The sequence below is a fragment of the Panicum hallii genome, chromosome 5 (genome assembly GCF_002211085.1).
Source record: "Panicum hallii strain FIL2 chromosome 5, PHallii_v3.1, whole genome shotgun sequence".
Taxonomy (NCBI): Eukaryota; Viridiplantae; Streptophyta; class Magnoliopsida; order Poales; family Poaceae; genus Panicum; species Panicum hallii.
In genome coordinates, this window is record NC_038046.1 from 10115205 (window position 1) to 10133975 (window position 18771).

General features: G+C 48.0%; 2 protein-coding genes and 1 pseudogene across 2 annotated transcripts; 1 reads left to right on the forward strand and 2 right to left on the reverse strand.

Moving 5' to 3' along the window:
• Window positions 1-284: 284 nt before the first annotated feature.
• LOC112893347 (serine/threonine-protein phosphatase 7 long form homolog) lies at window positions 285-4548 on the reverse strand. The gene is made up of 4 exons (XM_025960627.1): window positions 3864-4548; window positions 2844-3108; window positions 1450-2751; window positions 285-1293 (listed from the first exon to the last, which is right to left on the reverse strand). The coding sequence occupies exons 2-4, from the start codon at window positions 3090-3092 to the stop codon at window positions 481-483; spliced, it is 2364 nt and encodes a 787-aa protein (XP_025816412.1). The 5' UTR covers window positions 3093-3108; window positions 3864-4548; the 3' UTR covers window positions 285-480.
• A 1319-nt stretch (window positions 4549-5867) lies between these two features.
• Window positions 5868-7510, forward strand: LOC112892387 (annotated as a pseudogene).
• A 3634-nt stretch (window positions 7511-11144) lies between these two features.
• On the reverse strand, window positions 11145-14993 carry LOC112893348 (proline-rich receptor-like protein kinase PERK8). The gene is made up of 8 exons (XM_025960628.1): window positions 14096-14993; window positions 13607-14014; window positions 13402-13485; window positions 13248-13318; window positions 13067-13143; window positions 12812-12959; window positions 11622-11783; window positions 11145-11535 (listed from the first exon to the last, which is right to left on the reverse strand). Exons 1-8 carry the CDS (start codon window positions 14991-14993, stop codon window positions 11350-11352), a joined length of 2034 nt encoding a protein of 677 aa, XP_025816413.1. The 3' UTR covers window positions 11145-11349.
• Between the last annotated feature and the right edge of the window lie 3778 nt (window positions 14994-18771).

The window sequence follows — 18771 nt, forward strand, 5'->3', positions numbered from 1 at the left end:
CGTGTCCTCCGGGAGCACTCGGACTCGGCTCGGTAGTAGCACCTCGCCAAGGTTGGACTGGACTTGTCTCAGGCGGCCTCTGGAACACTTCCATATTGGGCCATCATCCCCATGAGCCATAGCCCACACGCCGGTTTCAGTACTGTCGATAAGCTTTATTTTATTTTATTTTTTACAAAAAACATAGCTACCAACTATGACCATTGGTCCTGCAAAAAGATGACGACGGATACATAAGTAGGGTGGTCATTTCGCCAACGTACAAGTGGATTGGCTAGTGTAATTTTGCCTGTAAAATGGATCCGGTAATAACTAATAAGAACTCAAACGTATTGTCCAAATTACCAGGCATCCACAACAAAAACAAGTCACAGCATCAACCCAGTACTGCTAGCAACAAAACGAACTAACATCTCATGTTAAATCTGCAAATAAATTGCTAAATCGCATCTAATCCCTACATAGGTAACACAGGGATGATCACTGCTTGATTTGGATGGGATCAACTATGGCAGATGACGCTGGGCAGGAAGAAGAAACACCATTACAATTGTTGTTGTTTTCCTCATCCGTATGCTCCACCATCAAGCCATCATGCTCAGCTGTGTCAGTGTTTTCCTGATCCTCGGCCTCTCCTTCAAGGCTCTGTTGTACAGTACATGATTCAGTACCTAGAACAGCCAAGTCGCCCTGTTCCTCGGCTGGTGAGTCGCCCTGCTCCTCCAGCATCAGTTCTGGAGGACTCGATGGGAGCACAAAGTTCGAACCATCATCTTCCTCACACTTTGGTTCCACCATAAATATAGTCTGCTCTATTTCAGGGTGATCCTCTAGATGTTCATCCTGCTGAAGATCCTCGCTGGGCTGTACCAAGTTAGTCGCAGCAGTGGCTGTATCATAGTTCTCAGTGGCTGGGGCAGCTGAATCACAGTTTTCCTCCACTCCTAGTGAAGGATGTTCAGAGAGCACATTGTTTGATAACTCGTTTTCCTCATCCATAGGCTCGAGGGTCAACGAAGCGTGCTCCAATGTGTTAAATTCTTCATATTCTTCATCTTCCTGGTGTTGATCTTCTTGGTTGGCACCTATGTTTTGTTCTGCTCCAAGTAAAACCTGAGGTGTCTGCTGACTGGCAACTCTGTCAACATGTGGACTAGTACTGACCTCACTAAGGTCTTGCAGGACATCTTGAAACCCATGCAGAAACTCAGCAACCAAGGCTTGGGTGGTCGTATCAGCTGTAGATGTCATGGCTCTCTTGGCCCTCTCAACCATACCTTCCAGTTTATCGACCTACAAGAGTTAGGAAAGACTTGAAATTGAATATTGATTTGACAATATGTATATAGTAATTGGAATGAGAAACTATATTCAAGTCTTGCAAATAACTGCTTGAACATCAACTCCAGCAAAATGATATTATGAACTGAAAAGGTAATTTTAGTTTACCGCTTTGCGGATCAATGGAGACTTGTCTTGATTCTGAAGATCCAAGGAATCACCAGCTGGAGGCAAAGGTCCTGCTTCAGCATCATCACTGGTTGCTGGGACAATGTACCGTCGTGTGGCTCCTGAGTACCAGCTCAGGTACTCCTCATAAGAAGATGGATCATATTGCTCTGTATCTCGAAATATGCGCTGTCGTCGAGCTTCCCATTCCTGGATATACTCATGGTGTGTTTCTTCCCAGTTCTCGCGTTCTCTGCCACGTCGACTAATACGATGCAATGACTGTAGCGTAGGCCGAAAAGGTGGTGGAATGCACTGACGAAGGCCAAATTGCCGCATCACTCGCTCGGGCAAATACATCTCAACTATAGGGAAGTTTATTAGTGGAGCTTGTGTAAGCCACAGGTCTGTATCTCTTGTACAAAGTGGGGGTAGGGCTGAGGACTCTACAAACAGGTAGGGCTCCCACTTCACCTGATCTACTCGCTGCAGGTTCAGCTCATCTCTGTACTGCTTAAGGGAGCGAGTAGCATTGTCACTTTGTGTGCGAGCTCCCACCCAACGGAAGCCAATTGGGGGTAAGTCCTGCTCGATACCTGACTCTGCGCATGGAGACCGAACCAGTGGTCTGCCAACATGAAACCGCTCCCAACTCCAAAGCTGCAATAGAAGCAATGAACCCCCAATGTTCTTGATGTTGTGGGAGGAGGCAACAGAACAAAGAGACCGGTATAGGAATGCCAGAACTGCAGAACCCCAGCTGTATGTGCTAACACGTGAAAGATCAGCAATCAGAGGAAGATATATCAGGCTCATCCTTCCTGTCCCATCAGGAAAGAGCACCCCACATAACAGGCTCAGGATATATGCTCGAACATGCCTTTCGACTGTCATGTCATCTGCCTCCTCTGGTAATTCATAGAAGTTCTTCTTAAGCCATTTATAATGCAGGAAGGATTTTCCAGGCATTGCTGGCCCCCTTGCGTCCTGACCAAAACAATCAAGGACCACTTGCGCATAATCATGATCAGTGGTAGAACAAACCGGACGGCCATCAATAGGAAGAGCAAACAACATTGCAACATCCTGAAGTGTAACAGTGATCTCCCCACAGGCCAAGTGGAAGCTATGGGTCTCTGGCCTCCAACGCTCAACAAGGGCAGTAATCAACGCTTTGTCCAACTGAGGCATCTTGTGGCATACTTGTGAGAGCCCAAGCAAACCTGCATCCCTCAGATAAGGGCGATATCTCTCATGAAATTTTAAAGGCTTGTGATGACGTAACTTTAACTGCTCCACAGCCTGCAATATTCATATTTCAGTAATATTGTATAATTTAGTCTTACGTAACTTCTTATGAGCTATATAACGAAATTCAATGTCATCAGACGAACCTGATCCCCAAAAATCGCATCGGAGCGGTGGTTAATCTTTGGGTTGAGTAATGTGCTGGATGGTTCTGATGGTCCTACATAGCAAGCTGGGGATTGTCTTGGAATAAATGTAGCATTCTCTTCTCTATCAGAGGTAGTACTTGGAGAAGAAGGTGCAGAGGTTTCGAGATGACCCATATCATCTTTTGCCGCAGCACCTCTTCCACGTCCACGTCCACTGCGAGCACCTCCTCTCTTTGTAGAAGACATGGCCCCCTACCTGGCCCTGTGTTATCAACATTATGAAATCAGCAGGCAAGACAACATAGATGATTCATGATTTACACCAAAAGTGCAACAGAGCAGCTGTTGTTTAAGAAGACGTGTTTAAAAGAACAGGCATTCATCCCTAATCCTTGTCGGAGAATCGTTTCCCTAGAGATATAATTCTAACCTATAATTGAAACACTTATTTCCTCTCAGTTTCTCCACAGAACTCTCATCTTTTGTGCCTAGAAATTGCTTTCCAATTGAGACTTAAATCAAATCACACCCCATCAATCATTCGCCATTCGACTTTAATGCCAAAACAAGCATATGGACTTGATTACGAACAGTTCGTCCTTGGTTAAGAAAACGTCAAGGAAGGGCAATGGCGCATGGAACCCTCTTTCCGTCTTCCAAGCTATGTATACGTAAATACTGAAGCCGAAGAGGTTTAAAAGGTGGGTTTATAGTGGAGTTTGAACCCGCTCAAAACTATCTGGAGCATAAAGCCGGTCACACTAGGGATGGCAACGGCCAACGGGGAATTCCTCGCCGAGGATCGCTTCCCCATCCCCGTCCCCGCGAGTCAGATAATTCCCCGTCCCCATCCAAGCCAACGCTCGCGGGGGAGGTTTCCTCCCCAGCCCCGCCCCCGCTCGGGGAATCTATACCCGACGGGGACCTCGTACACGGCTCGGCGGCACCAGGCAGCCATGGAATAGACGAAGAAAAGGAGAAGAGAAGGAGCATCAGGGAATCATGCCGCACACAAACCTCGGCGCCTTCTCGGCCGGTCGAAGGCGCCGCCACTGTCCAGCACCACCCGCTCGGCCGCCGGCCTGCGCTGGTGCCCTCCTGAGCGCCTCCCTGGCAAGCAGCCCGCGCCGCCGCTGGCAAGAGCCGCCGCCGGCCAGCGCCGCCGCCTTCCTGCGCCGCGCCTGCCTGCTCGCCTCCTCGGGCGGGGGTAGGATAGCGAGCGAGAGGGGAGGACCGGAGGACGGTGCTCTCCTGTTTGGTGACGAGGGACGGGGACGGGCGACGGGGCGAGATGTGCAGCGGCAGCGGCGCCTTGGGGGTCTCTCCGTGCGTGGGGGAGCAAGAACGGTCGGACAGTGGCCGGATTGACGGATAAGCCCAATTGGTTTCATCTCGGGCTAAATTCATGTGAATTGCTGGGCTAAATTCCTGATAATTGCTGGGCTACGCGGGGAAACGGGAAAACGGGCTCACTTGCAGAGGAGTCGGGAAAAGGCACAAATGCATAACTTCGTCAGGTCATCAGCACCAAATCCGCTACGTCGAAGACCTGTTCACCTCAAGGCATTTGGGCATAGATTGGTGAAGGGAACTTACAGATACCTACGATCGATGTACTGATCCAGTCAGGTGGTCTGCTGTGAGCTGGGCTCCACAAACTCTATCCTAGTTATTATCTACTACTAAGCAATCCTGCTCTGGAGTTGTTTGTGATGGATAGTTGAGTAAACAATTTGCAAGTCTGAACTCAAAATTTCATGTATGTGACAACATCCATCGATGATGAGGAAATATATCTGCCGGCTGATTGTTAAATCGGAGCTACTGGCGCTCCAACGTCCGATGAGAATTTTTTCATCCAACACTTCGTCGCAATATTAAAATATAACTATTGCAACATTAGAAATCACCGCATGCCACATAAAAATATCATGTACAGAAAATAAAATAACTCCTGCCATCCGATTTTAGGAGAAAAATTCCCACCGCAACATGCATATCATGTTGCATGCAACATTCAAAATTTTCTTCAGGCGATCTTTCGCAACATCTAGAAATACAGTATGCAAGATCAAAACTTTATTTAGTAACATATTTAACATATTTAAACATAGTTTGCAACATCAAGAAATATGAAAATAATTGCTCGCTTTCTAGAGAGAAAAAATCCAGTGGAAAGTAGCATCCTTCATGCAGCAATAAAAAAAAGAGCATGACCTTAGAAAGAGCTTTGCACCAATACAAGTCACCCGTTGTAATATCTGGGAGAAAAAAAATCTAATAATCATACATACAACTTCAATATTCACCGATCACAATATTTAAAACACCAATTGCAACATCCAATCTGCTCCTTGACTCTGCCATCAGCAAAGACCCGTGGTGGACATCTACCTCCTCCATGATAACCAACGGAAGGCCGGACTCTACATCCTCTTGCTGAGGATGGTGCGGAAAGGAGAGGATCTTTTGGATTCCACCATTCCTTGATGGACTTGGCGAAGATGGAGGTAGCGGTCGGAGTCCTAGCTCCTCTACAGATTAGAGAGAGAGAGAGTGATGGAGGGAAGGGAAAAGCACATAAATACAGAGGATGATCTCTCAGTTCAAATCTCATGCATGAAGAAGATCTCGCAGCTCTGCATTGCAGCTGCTGCCTGGTCACGGAAAATCTAGCTATTTGAGAGAAATAGATACGCTAGAGTTCAAAAGGGAAGGAGAGAGAAGCCATAAGAGTGGGAGACGACGATGGTGAGAGAAGGGGACAAAAGAAAAAATGAGAAGACGGACTTGAGGCGATTTACTCGTAGGAAACATCAGGTACTCAAGGTCTAGTGTGCGGGGTAAAAGTAAAATGCGTCCGATCTCGTGAGGTCGCGTCGGACGGCCCGTCTGAAGCATTTCCTTATTTCCTTGCTAAATTCTAGATATGCTGCTTCATGTGTGCTCACCTAAGATGATCTACCTTAGTAAACATAGAATGATAGGTGTCTGATACTGAAAGATTCGTTTAGAGCAGCGATGGCACTGAAAGATTCGTTGACTAGGCTCCTGCCGCTCATGCTGGCTGCCCGTGAGCTGAAACGACCAGGCGTGCCGCGGGGCTGCTCCTCTTCAGTCTGCAGGCCGGATCGTCGCCTTGCAGTTGCTGGTCCCATGCGTGCCTGCTCCAACGTATCCATCCTCACCGGCCGCCTCGGCATCGCCTTGAAGTGCGCTGAGCTGGAGTGTTTCGTCAAGGCAACCTCCTCCCTCTCGCCCGTCTTCTCTTTCCCCTCTAGTTTCTGGACCAGTTCCTGCTGCGCTCTGCATTCTTATCGGAATTGCAGTGCTGAACTGCTGATTGATCTACTGGTGTGATTTAATCCAATATATAGTTTGCTCGTATTTGTATGTCGTAGTTGTGACGATCAGTCGAACTTAGAGTTTATTACTCAGAATAAGGCACTTCTATGTGGATAAGGCACTACCCCAGTCGATGTTGTGTACAGCTAGTTTATTGCGCAGATCTCTTCAGTTAGGAGTGTACATTTTGACAGTTATCGCTCAGAATAAGGCACTTATATGTGGATAATTCACTACCCCATTCGATATTGTTTGTGTACAGCTAGTTTACTTGGGTTGGGTGGTTGATAATTGTTCTGCTGCTTTTGCTTTCTGAATTTGTGCCCATTGTTGCCTACTTGCCTGGTTAGCTATATTGATGTTTGAGCATTATTTTGGCGTTCCTCTCTGACACATTCATATGGACTGGTTACAGGTTGATGATTTGCTTTAGGCATCCAAGTCAATTTCAACATTTTTTTGGAGGAAAGTCAATTTTAACATTGCCTCGATGGTTGAGTTGGACATTCAGAAGGACACTGTCAGGCCACCAGGGAGCCATACAAGGAATCTGCTTAGAGTGAGGCGGGGTATTGATATGGTTAAGGTTCTGCATGAGCAAATTCTGGTTATAGAGTAAGTACCAGTTCACAAATGACAAGGGCAATGTTGTTTCACTGAGCTACTTACAACTTTCACTAGTGAGCTGTCATGTTTATTTTCCTTTCATGCACATTTAGCAATTGACTGAGATCAATTGTTGGTATTATACGCTTAGGGATGCAGCATCAGTAGTTCATGCTCAGGTGTTGACTTCTCACCATGGATGGGCCATAAGGAAAGCAGTTGCTGCTAGAATGTACGCGTTTCTCTCAAAAGTCCCAGCTGTTGAAGAAATTGAATGAAGATGGTGAGTGACCATGATATGTTTTTACTTGTTCTGCACTTTAAATCTCTAGTTTGTTTAAGCTTTATCCTATCACAAAGTAGCAAGCAGCTAAATTTTATGCTGAAATGATCACAGTACAATGCTATTCAGGGTCCTTACAAAGCATGAATGCAGCTGTTTGTCTGTGAGAGAGCTAACTAATATTCATGTACGCACATTGTCTGATGTGCGCGCATCATAAAAAGAAGAGAGGATGGAACAGATTTATGCAAACATACTAAGATATCTAGGTTTCTCAGAGTGATGTAGCTTCATTCTGACCGTATTTCTTATTTCACTTGCAGAGGAGTCGGCAAACGCTCAAATGTAAAACTTCGTCAGATCACCAGCACCAGTAATCCGCTACAACTAAGGCCTATTCACCTCAAGGAATTTGGGCACAGATTGGTGAAGAGAACTTACATGCACCTATGCCCGAGGTATTAATCCTGTCAGATGGCCTGCTGTGACTGAGCTGGGCTCCAAAAACTTAATCCTGGTTTCGATGTTTGCAAGTTGTAATCTAATCGACAAGCTTCGGTTTATTACTGCTTAGGAATCCTGTTGTGGAGCTGTTTGTGCTGGGTAGTTAGGGGCTAAGTAATTTGCAAGTTTGAATTCAAGTTCATGTATGTGACGACATCCATTGATGATGAGAAAATATATCTGCTGGCTAATTGGAAAAATTTCTATACATGCTGCTTCATGTATGCTCACCAAAGATGATCCGTCTTAGGAAACGTAGAATTATAGGAGCCTTGCAGAATAATTTCCCAATTTCGTTTTCTGAGTGACATTTCAGGAATTCGATGAACTTGGTCTCAATATCTCACAGCATCTTGCCAATTTGGAAGCGAATTTGCAAACATCCAGCATTAAACTGTTGTATAGTGAACTTATTTACGAATCACAAATAAATGACATTAGCACAATTATTCAGGTATATTTTTTTGAAAAAACACAATTATTCAGATATCACTGAGAGCACATACCGTAGAAAATCTTCATCTGTGATTCCTCCATGATGTCGCAGCACCATAAACAAACTCACGTGTAATAACCTTGCGTACGAAAGTTTTTCATACCCTAACAAGTTCTGAGCTTAACACAAATTTAACCGATGACAAGCACCATCGTTTAAACGCTCCAGATACTGAAAATTGCCTCTAGTGTCGACTTGGCATGTTCCTGCGCTATGTAAGGACCTCTGATTCTTCATCATAATCCTAAACTTGTTCAGAGGAAAAACAGCCAAATGTCATCTTGGATCGCCGTAACTCTGCATGCGCAGATATTCTCCTGTTTCAATCGGAGCACGTGTTGCTCTAATGTTGCTCTTGCTCTAGCTCTGGTTGGAATTAGCACGGCGACAGCAGAGCTCAAGCAATTGCTGGCGTCAAAGCATCCATTTTCTAGGCGGGGGAGAACACGAGATGAGAGGCCAGCGCTGTGTTTGCAGCAATGGCGTTCGACGAAGTCGTGCTCTCTCATGGTGGAGCCAGCAGCCACCGTCACGGTTGCGTCAGGCACACCGTGTGATTCGGGGAGGAGACGGAGATGGCGCTCGCGGCTCGCTACGAACCAAGCTGCCAATTCCGGTCGCGTGGAGCTCGAGACCGCGGGTGGCCGGATTTCCTCATCGGGCGTCCCTCCTCTCCGCTCCTTGCAAACAGCCGGTGATGGCGACGAAGCGGGTAGTGGGTAGAATGGAGCTTTGCGTTTCCGGCAGGAACGACGGAAGCAGGCGAGGACGGTGGCGGAGCCGTCGGCGGATGCGCCGATCCAAACCAGGGGCCACCGGGCCAGGGGTGCATATGCCAACTTAGGAGGGTTTCTGAAAAACTTGGGGGGCTATATGAGAAATAATCTGCTTGGGCCTCGAACAAAAATTCTGCACAGACGACATGGCGGCCGGCGGCGTCGCGGCGCCGCCGGAGATCTCCACTTGCGACGTCGCGTGCGTGTAGCGCGATCCTCCGTCGAATCCTTGATACCTGCTGCTGCCTCCGGGATCCGGATCCCCTCGCGGGCCGCCGCCGCTCACGGCCCTTGCTCCTTAGGACTCAGGAGATGCCGCTAAAGCAGCGCCGCCACAGGTGGGTCAGAGAGCGCGGTGCCCATTGACGGGGAAGGCGCAAAGTAGCCGCGACATGGACGATACCATTGGCTGCAACTACAGGCTTACAGGGTACCTCCGCTGGCTGCTCGGCGCGCGGCGGGCCTGCGCAGCTCTGCACGGCCGGCACCACTCCTCGTCGCCGCGCAGACCCCATGCCTGCTCCAACATCTCTGTCCCCTTCTGCTGCCTTGGCATCGCATTCAAGTTCGTCGAGCTGGAGTACGTAGTCAAGGCCCTCCTCCTCGGGTCCTCCCTTTTCGCCTTCTCTTCCCCCTCTAGTTTCTAGACTAGTCCTTGCTCTGCTCTAGCACAGCATTCCTCTCAGGATCGCAGTGCTGACGGAGTTTCTGTCGTGATCTAATCCAATGTTTACTTTGTCCTTGCATTCAAGTAAACTGGGATCTGTGCATCAGAATCAACCAATCAAATTCGAAGGTCCTGTTCACTATTGTGTGCTTGTTTGGTTGTTCCGATTCAAAGGTCCTGTTCACTATTTTCTAGATATGCTGCCTTATGAAAAGTACATAGAATGAGCACCGTGTGGAGCAATTGGTCCAATTCCATTTTCTGAGTGACATTTCAGGAATTCGATCAACTTGGTCTCAATATCTCACAGCATGTTCCTGATTTCAAATCGAATTTGCGAACCGTCAGCTAGCATGGTACTATTACATATAGAACTTGTATATGAATGAGCCACAAATAAATGGCATTGGCACAATTATTCAGATATCACTTAGAACACAAAATGCATAAATCTTCATCTTTCATCCGTCCATGATCTCGCAGATTATGAATTGAGAGTCTTTTGGGTCATCTTGAATTGCTATGAGCCTGTGACTCTGCCTCCGCGGAGCCTCATGTTTTAGTCGGAGACTCGGAGCACGTGTTGCTCTGCTCTTGTCTTGCTCTGGCTGGAATTAGCAAGGCGACGGCAGAGCTCAAGCGATGGCCGGTGTCGAAGCATCTCTTTTTGTTTGTTTTACGGAAGCATTCTTCTCGGAATTGCAATGCTGATTGAGCTAATGGTGTGATTTAATCCAACATTTAGTTTGCTTGTATGTTGTAAATTCTGACTATCATCAGTCGAAGTAGTTAGGACGAAACAGCCTCAAGCGGAGCAAGTGAATTATCCTGTGTTCTTTTTCCTTTTTTTCGGTTACTAGTGAATACTTGAGGTATTAGAAACGTATCCACTGTACTTGTTTCGTAGTATTGTTTGTCAGATACTCAGATCTCTCCGGGTATGTGTAGGTATAGCATAGCACCCAACGCGGACTTTATTTTGGGCTCTTGATAATGGTGTTGAGTTCCTTTGGTTCCTGATTAGGTATTCCTTTTCTGGCTTGTAAAATGTGACCAATTTTACATGAATTTTACTAAGCCTGATCTGCAGCGTCCTAATGCCAATTTGGCCCATAAAAGCCCACCCAAAATAAGAGGGGCAAAAAGAAGAAGAAAAAAGGAGGAGCGACACCGACCGACAGGCGTGCGGAGTTGCTGGCTCCTCCATCCACGAAGGTCGTACGCGTATTTCTTGGTAAGACATTGCCATCTGCCACCGGTTCTCCATCATGTGGCTGCCGCTCCAAATCATTGCGGCCGCGTCGCGGCGACCGACCGATCCTGATCGACGCGCGAGAGGTGGGGATCCATGCAAATCTCAACGATATGTGGCCGCCCCGGGCCTTTTGACAAAACGTAGGGCGCGGAATAATTGAGCCACGAATAAAATTAGCACCGCTAATCATTGCACTTGTGCTCATAACTGAGCCTGAAGAGTCTTAAGCAACCAGTGAGCAACTTTACAGCCCCGTGCCCTTTATATCCTTGCAGTGCAAGGGCAGCAACTGGACTGGACATTGGCCTGCTCCAAAAAGAGCAGTAAGAGAGCATTGTAAGGCACTGTTAGTATTTAACCAGAGGATGCCAGGAACCAAACTTTCTGTATATTCTTCACTGGAAAGAAGAGGATTCATTTACTTATCTCCTGAAAGAATGCAAAATTTATTCCGGTGGGGAACAAGAATTGCCTCAGGGAGGAGGAACAAAAAAAAAGAATCATGTAAAAGAGATAATTACATGTAAAGAATGGCCAAAAAAGAATGTTAATGATCTTGTACCGAATCTGTTTACAAATCTCTTCGGCTTCTCCAGCTGGTTTGGCTCAACTCGTCGCTACAGTCCCGGCTGCCGAATTCCCTCAGCTGGAACAGTCTAATCTCCTCCGACTGCGGCTCTAAGAACACCTCGCTGCGGCCGGGTTGAAGGCCATTGTTCAAGTTAGAGTCTGCTAAACTATCTAGTGCTCTAACCACCTGGGAGATGAGGACACTCGGTCACATTTTGGTCCTTTGTTGTCGGTCATTCAGAAATGGGGAGAAAATGCTGAAAGGTATGTTACCTGCCCCATCCGCGGTCTCATCGCTGCAGAATGACGAATGCATGCAGCTGCAGCTCCTATCATATGAAACATCTCGTTTTCATCGAATCTGTTTTCCATCCTTGGGTCGGGAAGGTCCCCAAATTCCCGATGCTCGATTGCCTTCAGCAGAAGGGGGCGAGCCTGAAAATTTTCCAGCAGCACGAAGTTTTGAGTTAAGATCATAAAAACTCATCGGGCAAAAATAGTCACCATGGTATCCGTTACAACCTGTCTCAATGATTGGATATGGCATTCCTATTCTTCATTTAAATAGACGTAGCAACTTTCCAACTATTTCAAACAACTATGGATTAGAAACCAGCATCTTTTATTATGCACACAATATATGAAGCTAACATGAAACCCTTAACTCCGGAAGATGGCCAGAAGGAATGTTTATATCAATTAGGTGTCATTTGTGTAACGTATCAGCTCCTTGCATGATCACAACAGTTATTATATGATAATTCACGTCTTTGCTTTGGTCCTGCGTCAAGCTGCTTGAGTCATTGCCAAGTTCACATCTAAGATTCTTTCATGCGGAGCCGCAGTATGAAGACTGCATTCAATAAGTCCCTAGCACTCTATAGCCACTTTTTGTGTGCCACTCTGGAAGAATAATCAGGTTGCCTACTTTTATTAAAGCTACAATCCCTGGAACTTTTAGCAACTGGATTCCCTCCAGATCACTCTCTTGGTCGACATGCTATGCAAATGGGACCAATGAAAGGATTAAACATCTTATGCACAGCCACAGCCAGAAGCAATGCCCATGTCACGAAAGAAAACCAGGGGTCATTCAGCTTCTAAGGGAAAAGAATAAACTAGCGAAAGCATCAGCAGAGCTTAATGCTTTAGCTACAGCATGATAGAACTGAAAAGACATTCCACCTCAACTTATTGTATATTAGTCAACATACTGTGGAACAGGAAATCAACAGCCAAAGCTTGAAGAAGTGTAGACATATCCATTGGAGTTTCACAACACAATCATGTTATTTATTAGTAGATCTCTATCTCATGACTATGAATATCATGCACTTGTAAGATGCCCTCAATCAAACATATATAGGTTAAAAAACTGAAAATCGACGCACCCTTTAGGACCTCACATCAGCGAGACAGCGACAAACAATAAATCCATACATTATTAAGAAAAATGAACTCACCCATTCGACCAGACTTTCATCTCCCAATGGCTGAGAAGCATCAACAGGTTTTCTTCCTGTAATAAGCTCCAAAAGAACTACTCCAAAAGAATATACATCAGATTTTGCTGTCAACTTCCCTGACAATGCATACTCTGGAGCCAAATACCTGCAGAGGATATATAATAGTTATGTAAGCTACACTAGAATTTGGGCACAGATTAACCAATAAACTCTGAGATTTGCAAGATGGTGTGGATTTGCTTGAATAATTACCCAAATGTCCCCATGACACGTGTGGTGACATGTGTATTGGAATCAGCCGCTAACCTTGCAAGCCCAAAATCAGAAACCTGGACAGTTTCAGATAACAAATTTAGACAACAAACATGATCAGAATATCACACTAGAACATGAAATTGTAGATTTATGAGTCATACACCAAATAACAGCATACCTGAGCTTCAAAGTTGTTATCCAACAAAATATTGGATGATTTAATATCTCTATGTATAATACGTGGATGACCTGATGAACGAAAACAGACAAATGCTAAGAAAACTATCGAAGATTAGGGGACCTCTGAAAAAATAGTTTAGCAAAAATATTACAATCTTCATGCAGGTAAGCAATTCCTCGGGCTGCTCCAGCTGCAATCTTAACCCTTGTCCGCCAATCAAGCGCTGCTTCACTTACTGCAGTTTTGAGACGTAATGATTGATGATCATATAAGTGATGAATAATTAGAGTGTGCTAATGAATGTGACATTAAATAAAAGTTAGAAGACAATAGATCCGAAGGAAATATGTTCTCACCATGGAGGTGGTAATAAAGTGTGTTGTTGGGAACAAAATCATAAACAAGCATCCGCTGGCCATCCGCAATGCAATAGCCTACTAACGAAACCAAATGTCTATGATGTACTCTGCTGATAGTATCAACTTCAGCCTTGAACTCACGCTCGCCTTGCCCATTCCCGACTTTGAGCTTCTTGACAGCTACAGGGCGACCATCCGGCAAAATGCCCTTAAACACACACCCAAATCCACCTTCTCCCAAAAGGTTCTCCTCTGCAAAGTCATCTGTGATTGCTGCCAAATTCTCTGGCGTGAACAGCATATGGGAATACCCAATCCCAGAGTCAGCCGGGGAGTACGGAAAACCATGGCTTCCAGTACTGTACCTCATGAAAGGATACCCTGGTGACCTTAAGTAGAACCCGTCTGACCAAGACAAACAATTAGCATAAGCTTGATGCCATAAATTGGGAAATGCGTAAAACAATCCAGTGTTTATGCTCTTACCTGATGCTAGTGAGGATCCGGCTGAAGATGGAATGTAGTTGGGCGGTGGAGGAGGAGCTGGTTGCTGTGTGGGTAATGTCGCCGGAGGCTCTATCCGCCGGCGCTTTTTCTTGACGAACCAAATGGTGGCGCCAATAAAGCTGAGCATAGCAAGACCAGCAAGTGCTACAATGGTGGTGGCCGCCTCCCTCGATATCTCAATGTTCTTGCCGCTGCCACTGGCTGCATGGGTCGAGTTCGAATGCGACTTTGGGGGCGACCGTGGCGTGTAATGTGGCTTGACGTGATAGTGCGGAGGCGGTGGAGAGACGGTTCTCGGCGGGGGTGGCGAATGGGCAGCAACACGCGCGGGGGCTGGAGCTTGTGCAGCTGGAGCAGGTGACGGCGATGGTGAGTTGGATGGAGCGGGTGATGGCGGCGAGACGGCGGGAGGCGGCGGTGGGGGAAGTGACGGCGGTGGCGGTGATGGGTATACACGGGGCTGAACGCGCGGTTGGTCCGACGCCAGCGGAGGAGGCGGGGCTTGAGGCGGCGACGGGGGTGGTGACGGCGACGGCGATGGCGGAAGCGACGGAGGGGGAGCGTCAGGCGGGGGAGGCGACAATGCCGGCGTCGGCGGCAATGGTGTTGGCGGCGGTGGCGATGACGGAAATGGCTCCGGTGGAGGGGTCGCCGGAGGTGGGCTGCTTACCGGAGGAGGCGACGCCGCCGGAGGCGAAGAATGGTAAGACGCCGAGACCGGCGGCGCCGAAGCGGACGACGAGTACGGACAGCCCGGCGGCCGCGGAGCCGGCTGCGCTTGCGGCTGGCCGTAGTCCCCCTGCGGCGCGACGTGGTACGCCGCCGCCTGCAGCGGCTGCTGCGGTGGCAGGAAGGGATCGACGTGCCCGTAGCCCATCGGCGCCACCGCCCGCAAGAAGCTCCACAGCAGCAGCGACCGTTGCCCGCGCAGGCAGGGGATCTGCAGGTCCGCGCCGTCGGCCAGATCTCCCACCCGCCGCGCGCAGTCGGCGGCCTCGAGCGCACCGCTGGCGACGGAGCCCGCCGCGCCCTCCCGGAGCCTCGCGGGGCAGCGACAGGCGGCGCCTCAAGATCCGGGCCTCCCCGCGCGAGCGGCGTCGGCGGCGCGCGCCAGATCACGCGGCGCTGGACCGAGGCCGCCCGCCAATGGGCGCAGCGCCACCGACCGAAGGCGACCAGCAGCCGCAGGCCGAAGGACGCCGAGATCCGAGCCTCCCCCGGCGGCGGCGAGCCCTCCCGCCCAATGCAGCGCAATGCAGCAGCAGCAGCTGGCTTGTCTCCCTCAGCAGCTTCGCCGAGCTCGTCTCCTGGCTCCCCCCTGTCCGCCTGCCTGCCTGACCTGCCTTGGTGTCCGGGGTTGGACAGTAGAGGAGGGAGGAGTATAATTTTCTCTCTCTCTCGCTCCTTTTTCCCACGAAAAAAAATGAATTTTTTTTCCTCTTTGGTGTGTGCGAGGGGTTGGTGCGAAGTCTATGGGGGATAGCTGGACTGAGAAGAGCGCGCAGTGCAGCTACAGCGGCATCGGGAGTTGGGGGGCGAGGGGAAAACGCTAAAAATATCCGGTGGTATTTCTCGTGCATGTTGTCGCTAGTGGCTCCGCACCCACCGCTGGCTCGCCGTCCGCGTCCGCGTCCCGTCTCGCGGGGCGGCGGGGCGGTGGTGTCTGGTGTGGTGGAAACTGGAAACCGTGGGAGCGAGCAAGCGGCAGGAACTCCGAACCCGCCTCGGCCGCGCCCCGTGTTGATGGCGCCGCGGGCTGTTCGCCGGGGGCAAACGAGCCGAACAAGTTGCGGGTTTGTTTGGTTGCTCGCGGCGCGGGAGAGCTCGAGCTCGAGCTCATCCTGTAGCGCGAGGGCCATGGGTTCGTTCATAGTTCACGGCGTACGATGGATGACGGTGAGAGAGGGGGTAACGCTGCTGCTGCCTGGATTGTGGTGGGCTACGTGGAGTTTGGTTTTTAAAAAAGGGTCCAGCCTCGCGGTGTTTTCGTTTGAGGTGAGGTGGGTCCCGCCGGGGATCTTTGGATTTTGGGTGCCTTTTGATGGCTAGGTTGGATTGGATGGCTGTGGTTTTTTTTCTTTGAAACACCATTTGGCTTTAAAAAAAATCATGGATATGGATTTGATGATTGTGTTAGTTATTTTCGCGGTCATTTTGGTGTGAACCAGTAACGGCGACATGAGTTTGCATGCAATAAACATGAACTTCTGGTGTCATTATTAGACTTAAAATCTAAAATTCTAGCAAATCTACGAAACATACTGCTTTCAGAAAAACCTTTTTTCAAAATCTATATTTAGAATTGACTTATCTTGTCCTTTTTTGGAAAAAGATTATTAAGACTAGGATGTTTTATTGATAAAAATATCATTCTGGTTAGATCGTAGTTATTACAATGTAAAAGCAAAGTTAATGTGGACGGTAACTTCAAACACGGAGTATAAAAATCATGTGATTTATTTTATAAGTTGGCTTCCACCATTTTATGTGACTACACTCTGTTCTTTATCCTCTAAAGATGATTGCTGAGTCATGCGTGACATTCTGGATCCCATTGCATTTCCCTCTTTCGGATTGTTCGGTGTATGACGTGACCTCGCCTTGCCCGTGCAGTACGTTCTTGGGCTGCTGTGTGAATTCTAAACTCACCGAAACAAAAGGAAAGAGATCATCCAGTAGATATTCCCCCTTTCCCACCGTACGAATCACCATGACATCGACAGACCGGACCAGGCCATCGTACCATTCGTCCCCTGACCCGCAGCGCCTCAGACCTGCCAAACAATACCTCCTGAGTTTTTTTTTTTGATAAGTATCTTCTGAGTTTGAAACTGCCATTCGTATCTACAGGCACTGTGAGAGTGTTTAGAAGATGCTGACGGTACTATTAAAAAACCGGAGCACGTCGCCCGGCTTCGACCACCGAACTAAAGATCCATTTGAAGAGGTGCCTTAGTACAGACTTCCTCTTAAAAAAAGTATAAATTTACAGGCATAAACGAAGCCTCTCTGTATGTTCAGCAAGTGCCTACTCTACACTCCATATAAAAGCATTGTCTTGGTTTCTGCCAGCCTCGGTTAGATTAAATAGAACTCAAACCGTGCATGCCCTACCACCAAATCAAGATACGAATAAATCTCGCCTCTATCATATGGTACATCATACACCGTGTGAAAGGAACACGTATTTTCTACAGCCTTTTTGAAAGCAGCATGTCAATGGTTTTCTTTAGCAGAAAGGCGTGCCACCGTCAGTAGGAGTGCATAATACATTCTGGCCCAAATTAAAGGACCCGGTGTCGTCAAGAGAACCACACTGTATTCCGAAACTCAGCACCTAAGACTAAGAAGAGAACAATATTCCTCATATATTACTCGATTCCTTCCATTAAAAAAATAAAAATATATTAGCGTATATTTCGAGCTGATTGGATACTTGTCCGCGATGTGTTTAGCTACGGAGTACTCCTTCCGTTCTAATATATAAGCCGTAACCACTTTTTACTCATATTCTATAATATAAGACGCTCTCTCTATATGCACGTACATCGATACAGTAATACTGTTGTTAGTATTTAGTAATACTATCGTTGATAGAGAGAATTAAATACGTTTCTCGGTCTTTAAACCAGAGGTGATTACGTTTTATATACCAGGACGGAGGGAGTACTAGTTTAGTTTAGTAGCTACACCAACGGCATATCGAACAATCACGCGTGCAATGTAGGGGATGCAAAGCTACTAGCTGCAGGTACAAACAATGTACCCGAGCTGAAAGGGAATAATGAGCAAACAGCAAGCAGAACAACTACGGAGGAAACAAAAGCGTGGTCACCAGGGCCCCCGGTGGAGCCCCAGGCAGCGATGTGGCGACCCCGATGGACGGCCGTTTTACTTGGCGAACCAAAGCCAAGGGAGCGGACGCCCCCGAGTCCCCGACCGCCACCAAAAACCGCGTCCATTTCTGACCGTGGCCCGCATGCCGCATCGCAGTGCCAGTACAGCACTCAGTAGTCACCAGTCACCACGGTTGCTAGCCAGCCAGGTGAGGCTGAGCTGAGCTGACCGCCGCCGGATTCCCAGGACTGGAGCTGGAGGCGAATCGAGCAACGCGTGCGGATCGAAGGAAGGAAAGAGGTCAACGCGCCGTCGATCCATTCTTGTTCCTGAGCGAGGACGTCATCAGGCAGGTTGTTGCTGCCCAATGCCCATGGGATTCCCTCCCCGCCCCGGCTCGCTTCACGTTCTCCCCACCCTACCAACCAATACCTTTTCATCTCCTCGGATGCCATCACCTGCACCGGCTTGCTTGCGTAAGGCTGGACTGGAAACCATGGGCGCCTTGCGATAACATTACACTAACACTCTTTCATGCTCTCTCTAGCGGTCTAGCCTGGGAACCGCGCCTCGGAGCAGCCTTCTTGAAACACTGGACAAGTGTAGTGCGGTGCAGCACCGGCAGTGCTGCTGCTGCCGCTGCATGCTTCACTAGCATGCATGTCAAATTGTCAACCAAAGCATTCTTTATTCAGACCTTTCCTGCTCCTTTTTTTAAGGAAAATCTACTTCATTTTTTTATCCTACTAAAGCCTTTCATCCTTTTTATCGCTCTGAGTTCAATGAATGGAACAGGTAATAATGCAAGTCCAGTTCCG

What these genes read in the sequence shown, in the direction of transcription:
- LOC112893348 (XM_025960628.1), bottom strand. Translation starts at nt 14,993, where the DNA reads ATGGGCTACGGGCACGTCGATCCCTTCCTGCCACCGCAGCAGCCGCTG. An exon ending in ATGAAAGTCTGGTCGAATGG is followed by an intron (nt 11,784 to 12,811) that starts GTGAGTTCATTT and finishes GAAAATTTTCAG; the next exon opens with GCTCGCCCCCTTCTGCTGAA. An exon ending in TGAGACCGCGGATGGGGCAG is followed by an intron (nt 11,536 to 11,621) that starts GTAACATACCTT and finishes CTCATCTCCCAG; the next exon opens with GTGGTTAGAGCACTAGATAG.
- LOC112893347 (XM_025960627.1), bottom strand. Translation starts at nt 3,092, where the DNA reads ATGTCTTCTACAAAGAGAGGAGGTGCTCGCAGTGGACGTGGACGTGGA. An exon ending in ATGCGATTTTTGGGGATCAG is followed by an intron (nt 2,752 to 2,843) that starts GTTCGTCTGATG and finishes TGAATATTGCAG; the next exon opens with GCTGTGGAGCAGTTAAAGTT. An exon ending in CTCCATTGATCCGCAAAGCG is followed by an intron (nt 1,294 to 1,449) that starts GTAAACTAAAAT and finishes TAACTCTTGTAG; the next exon opens with GTCGATAAACTGGAAGGTAT.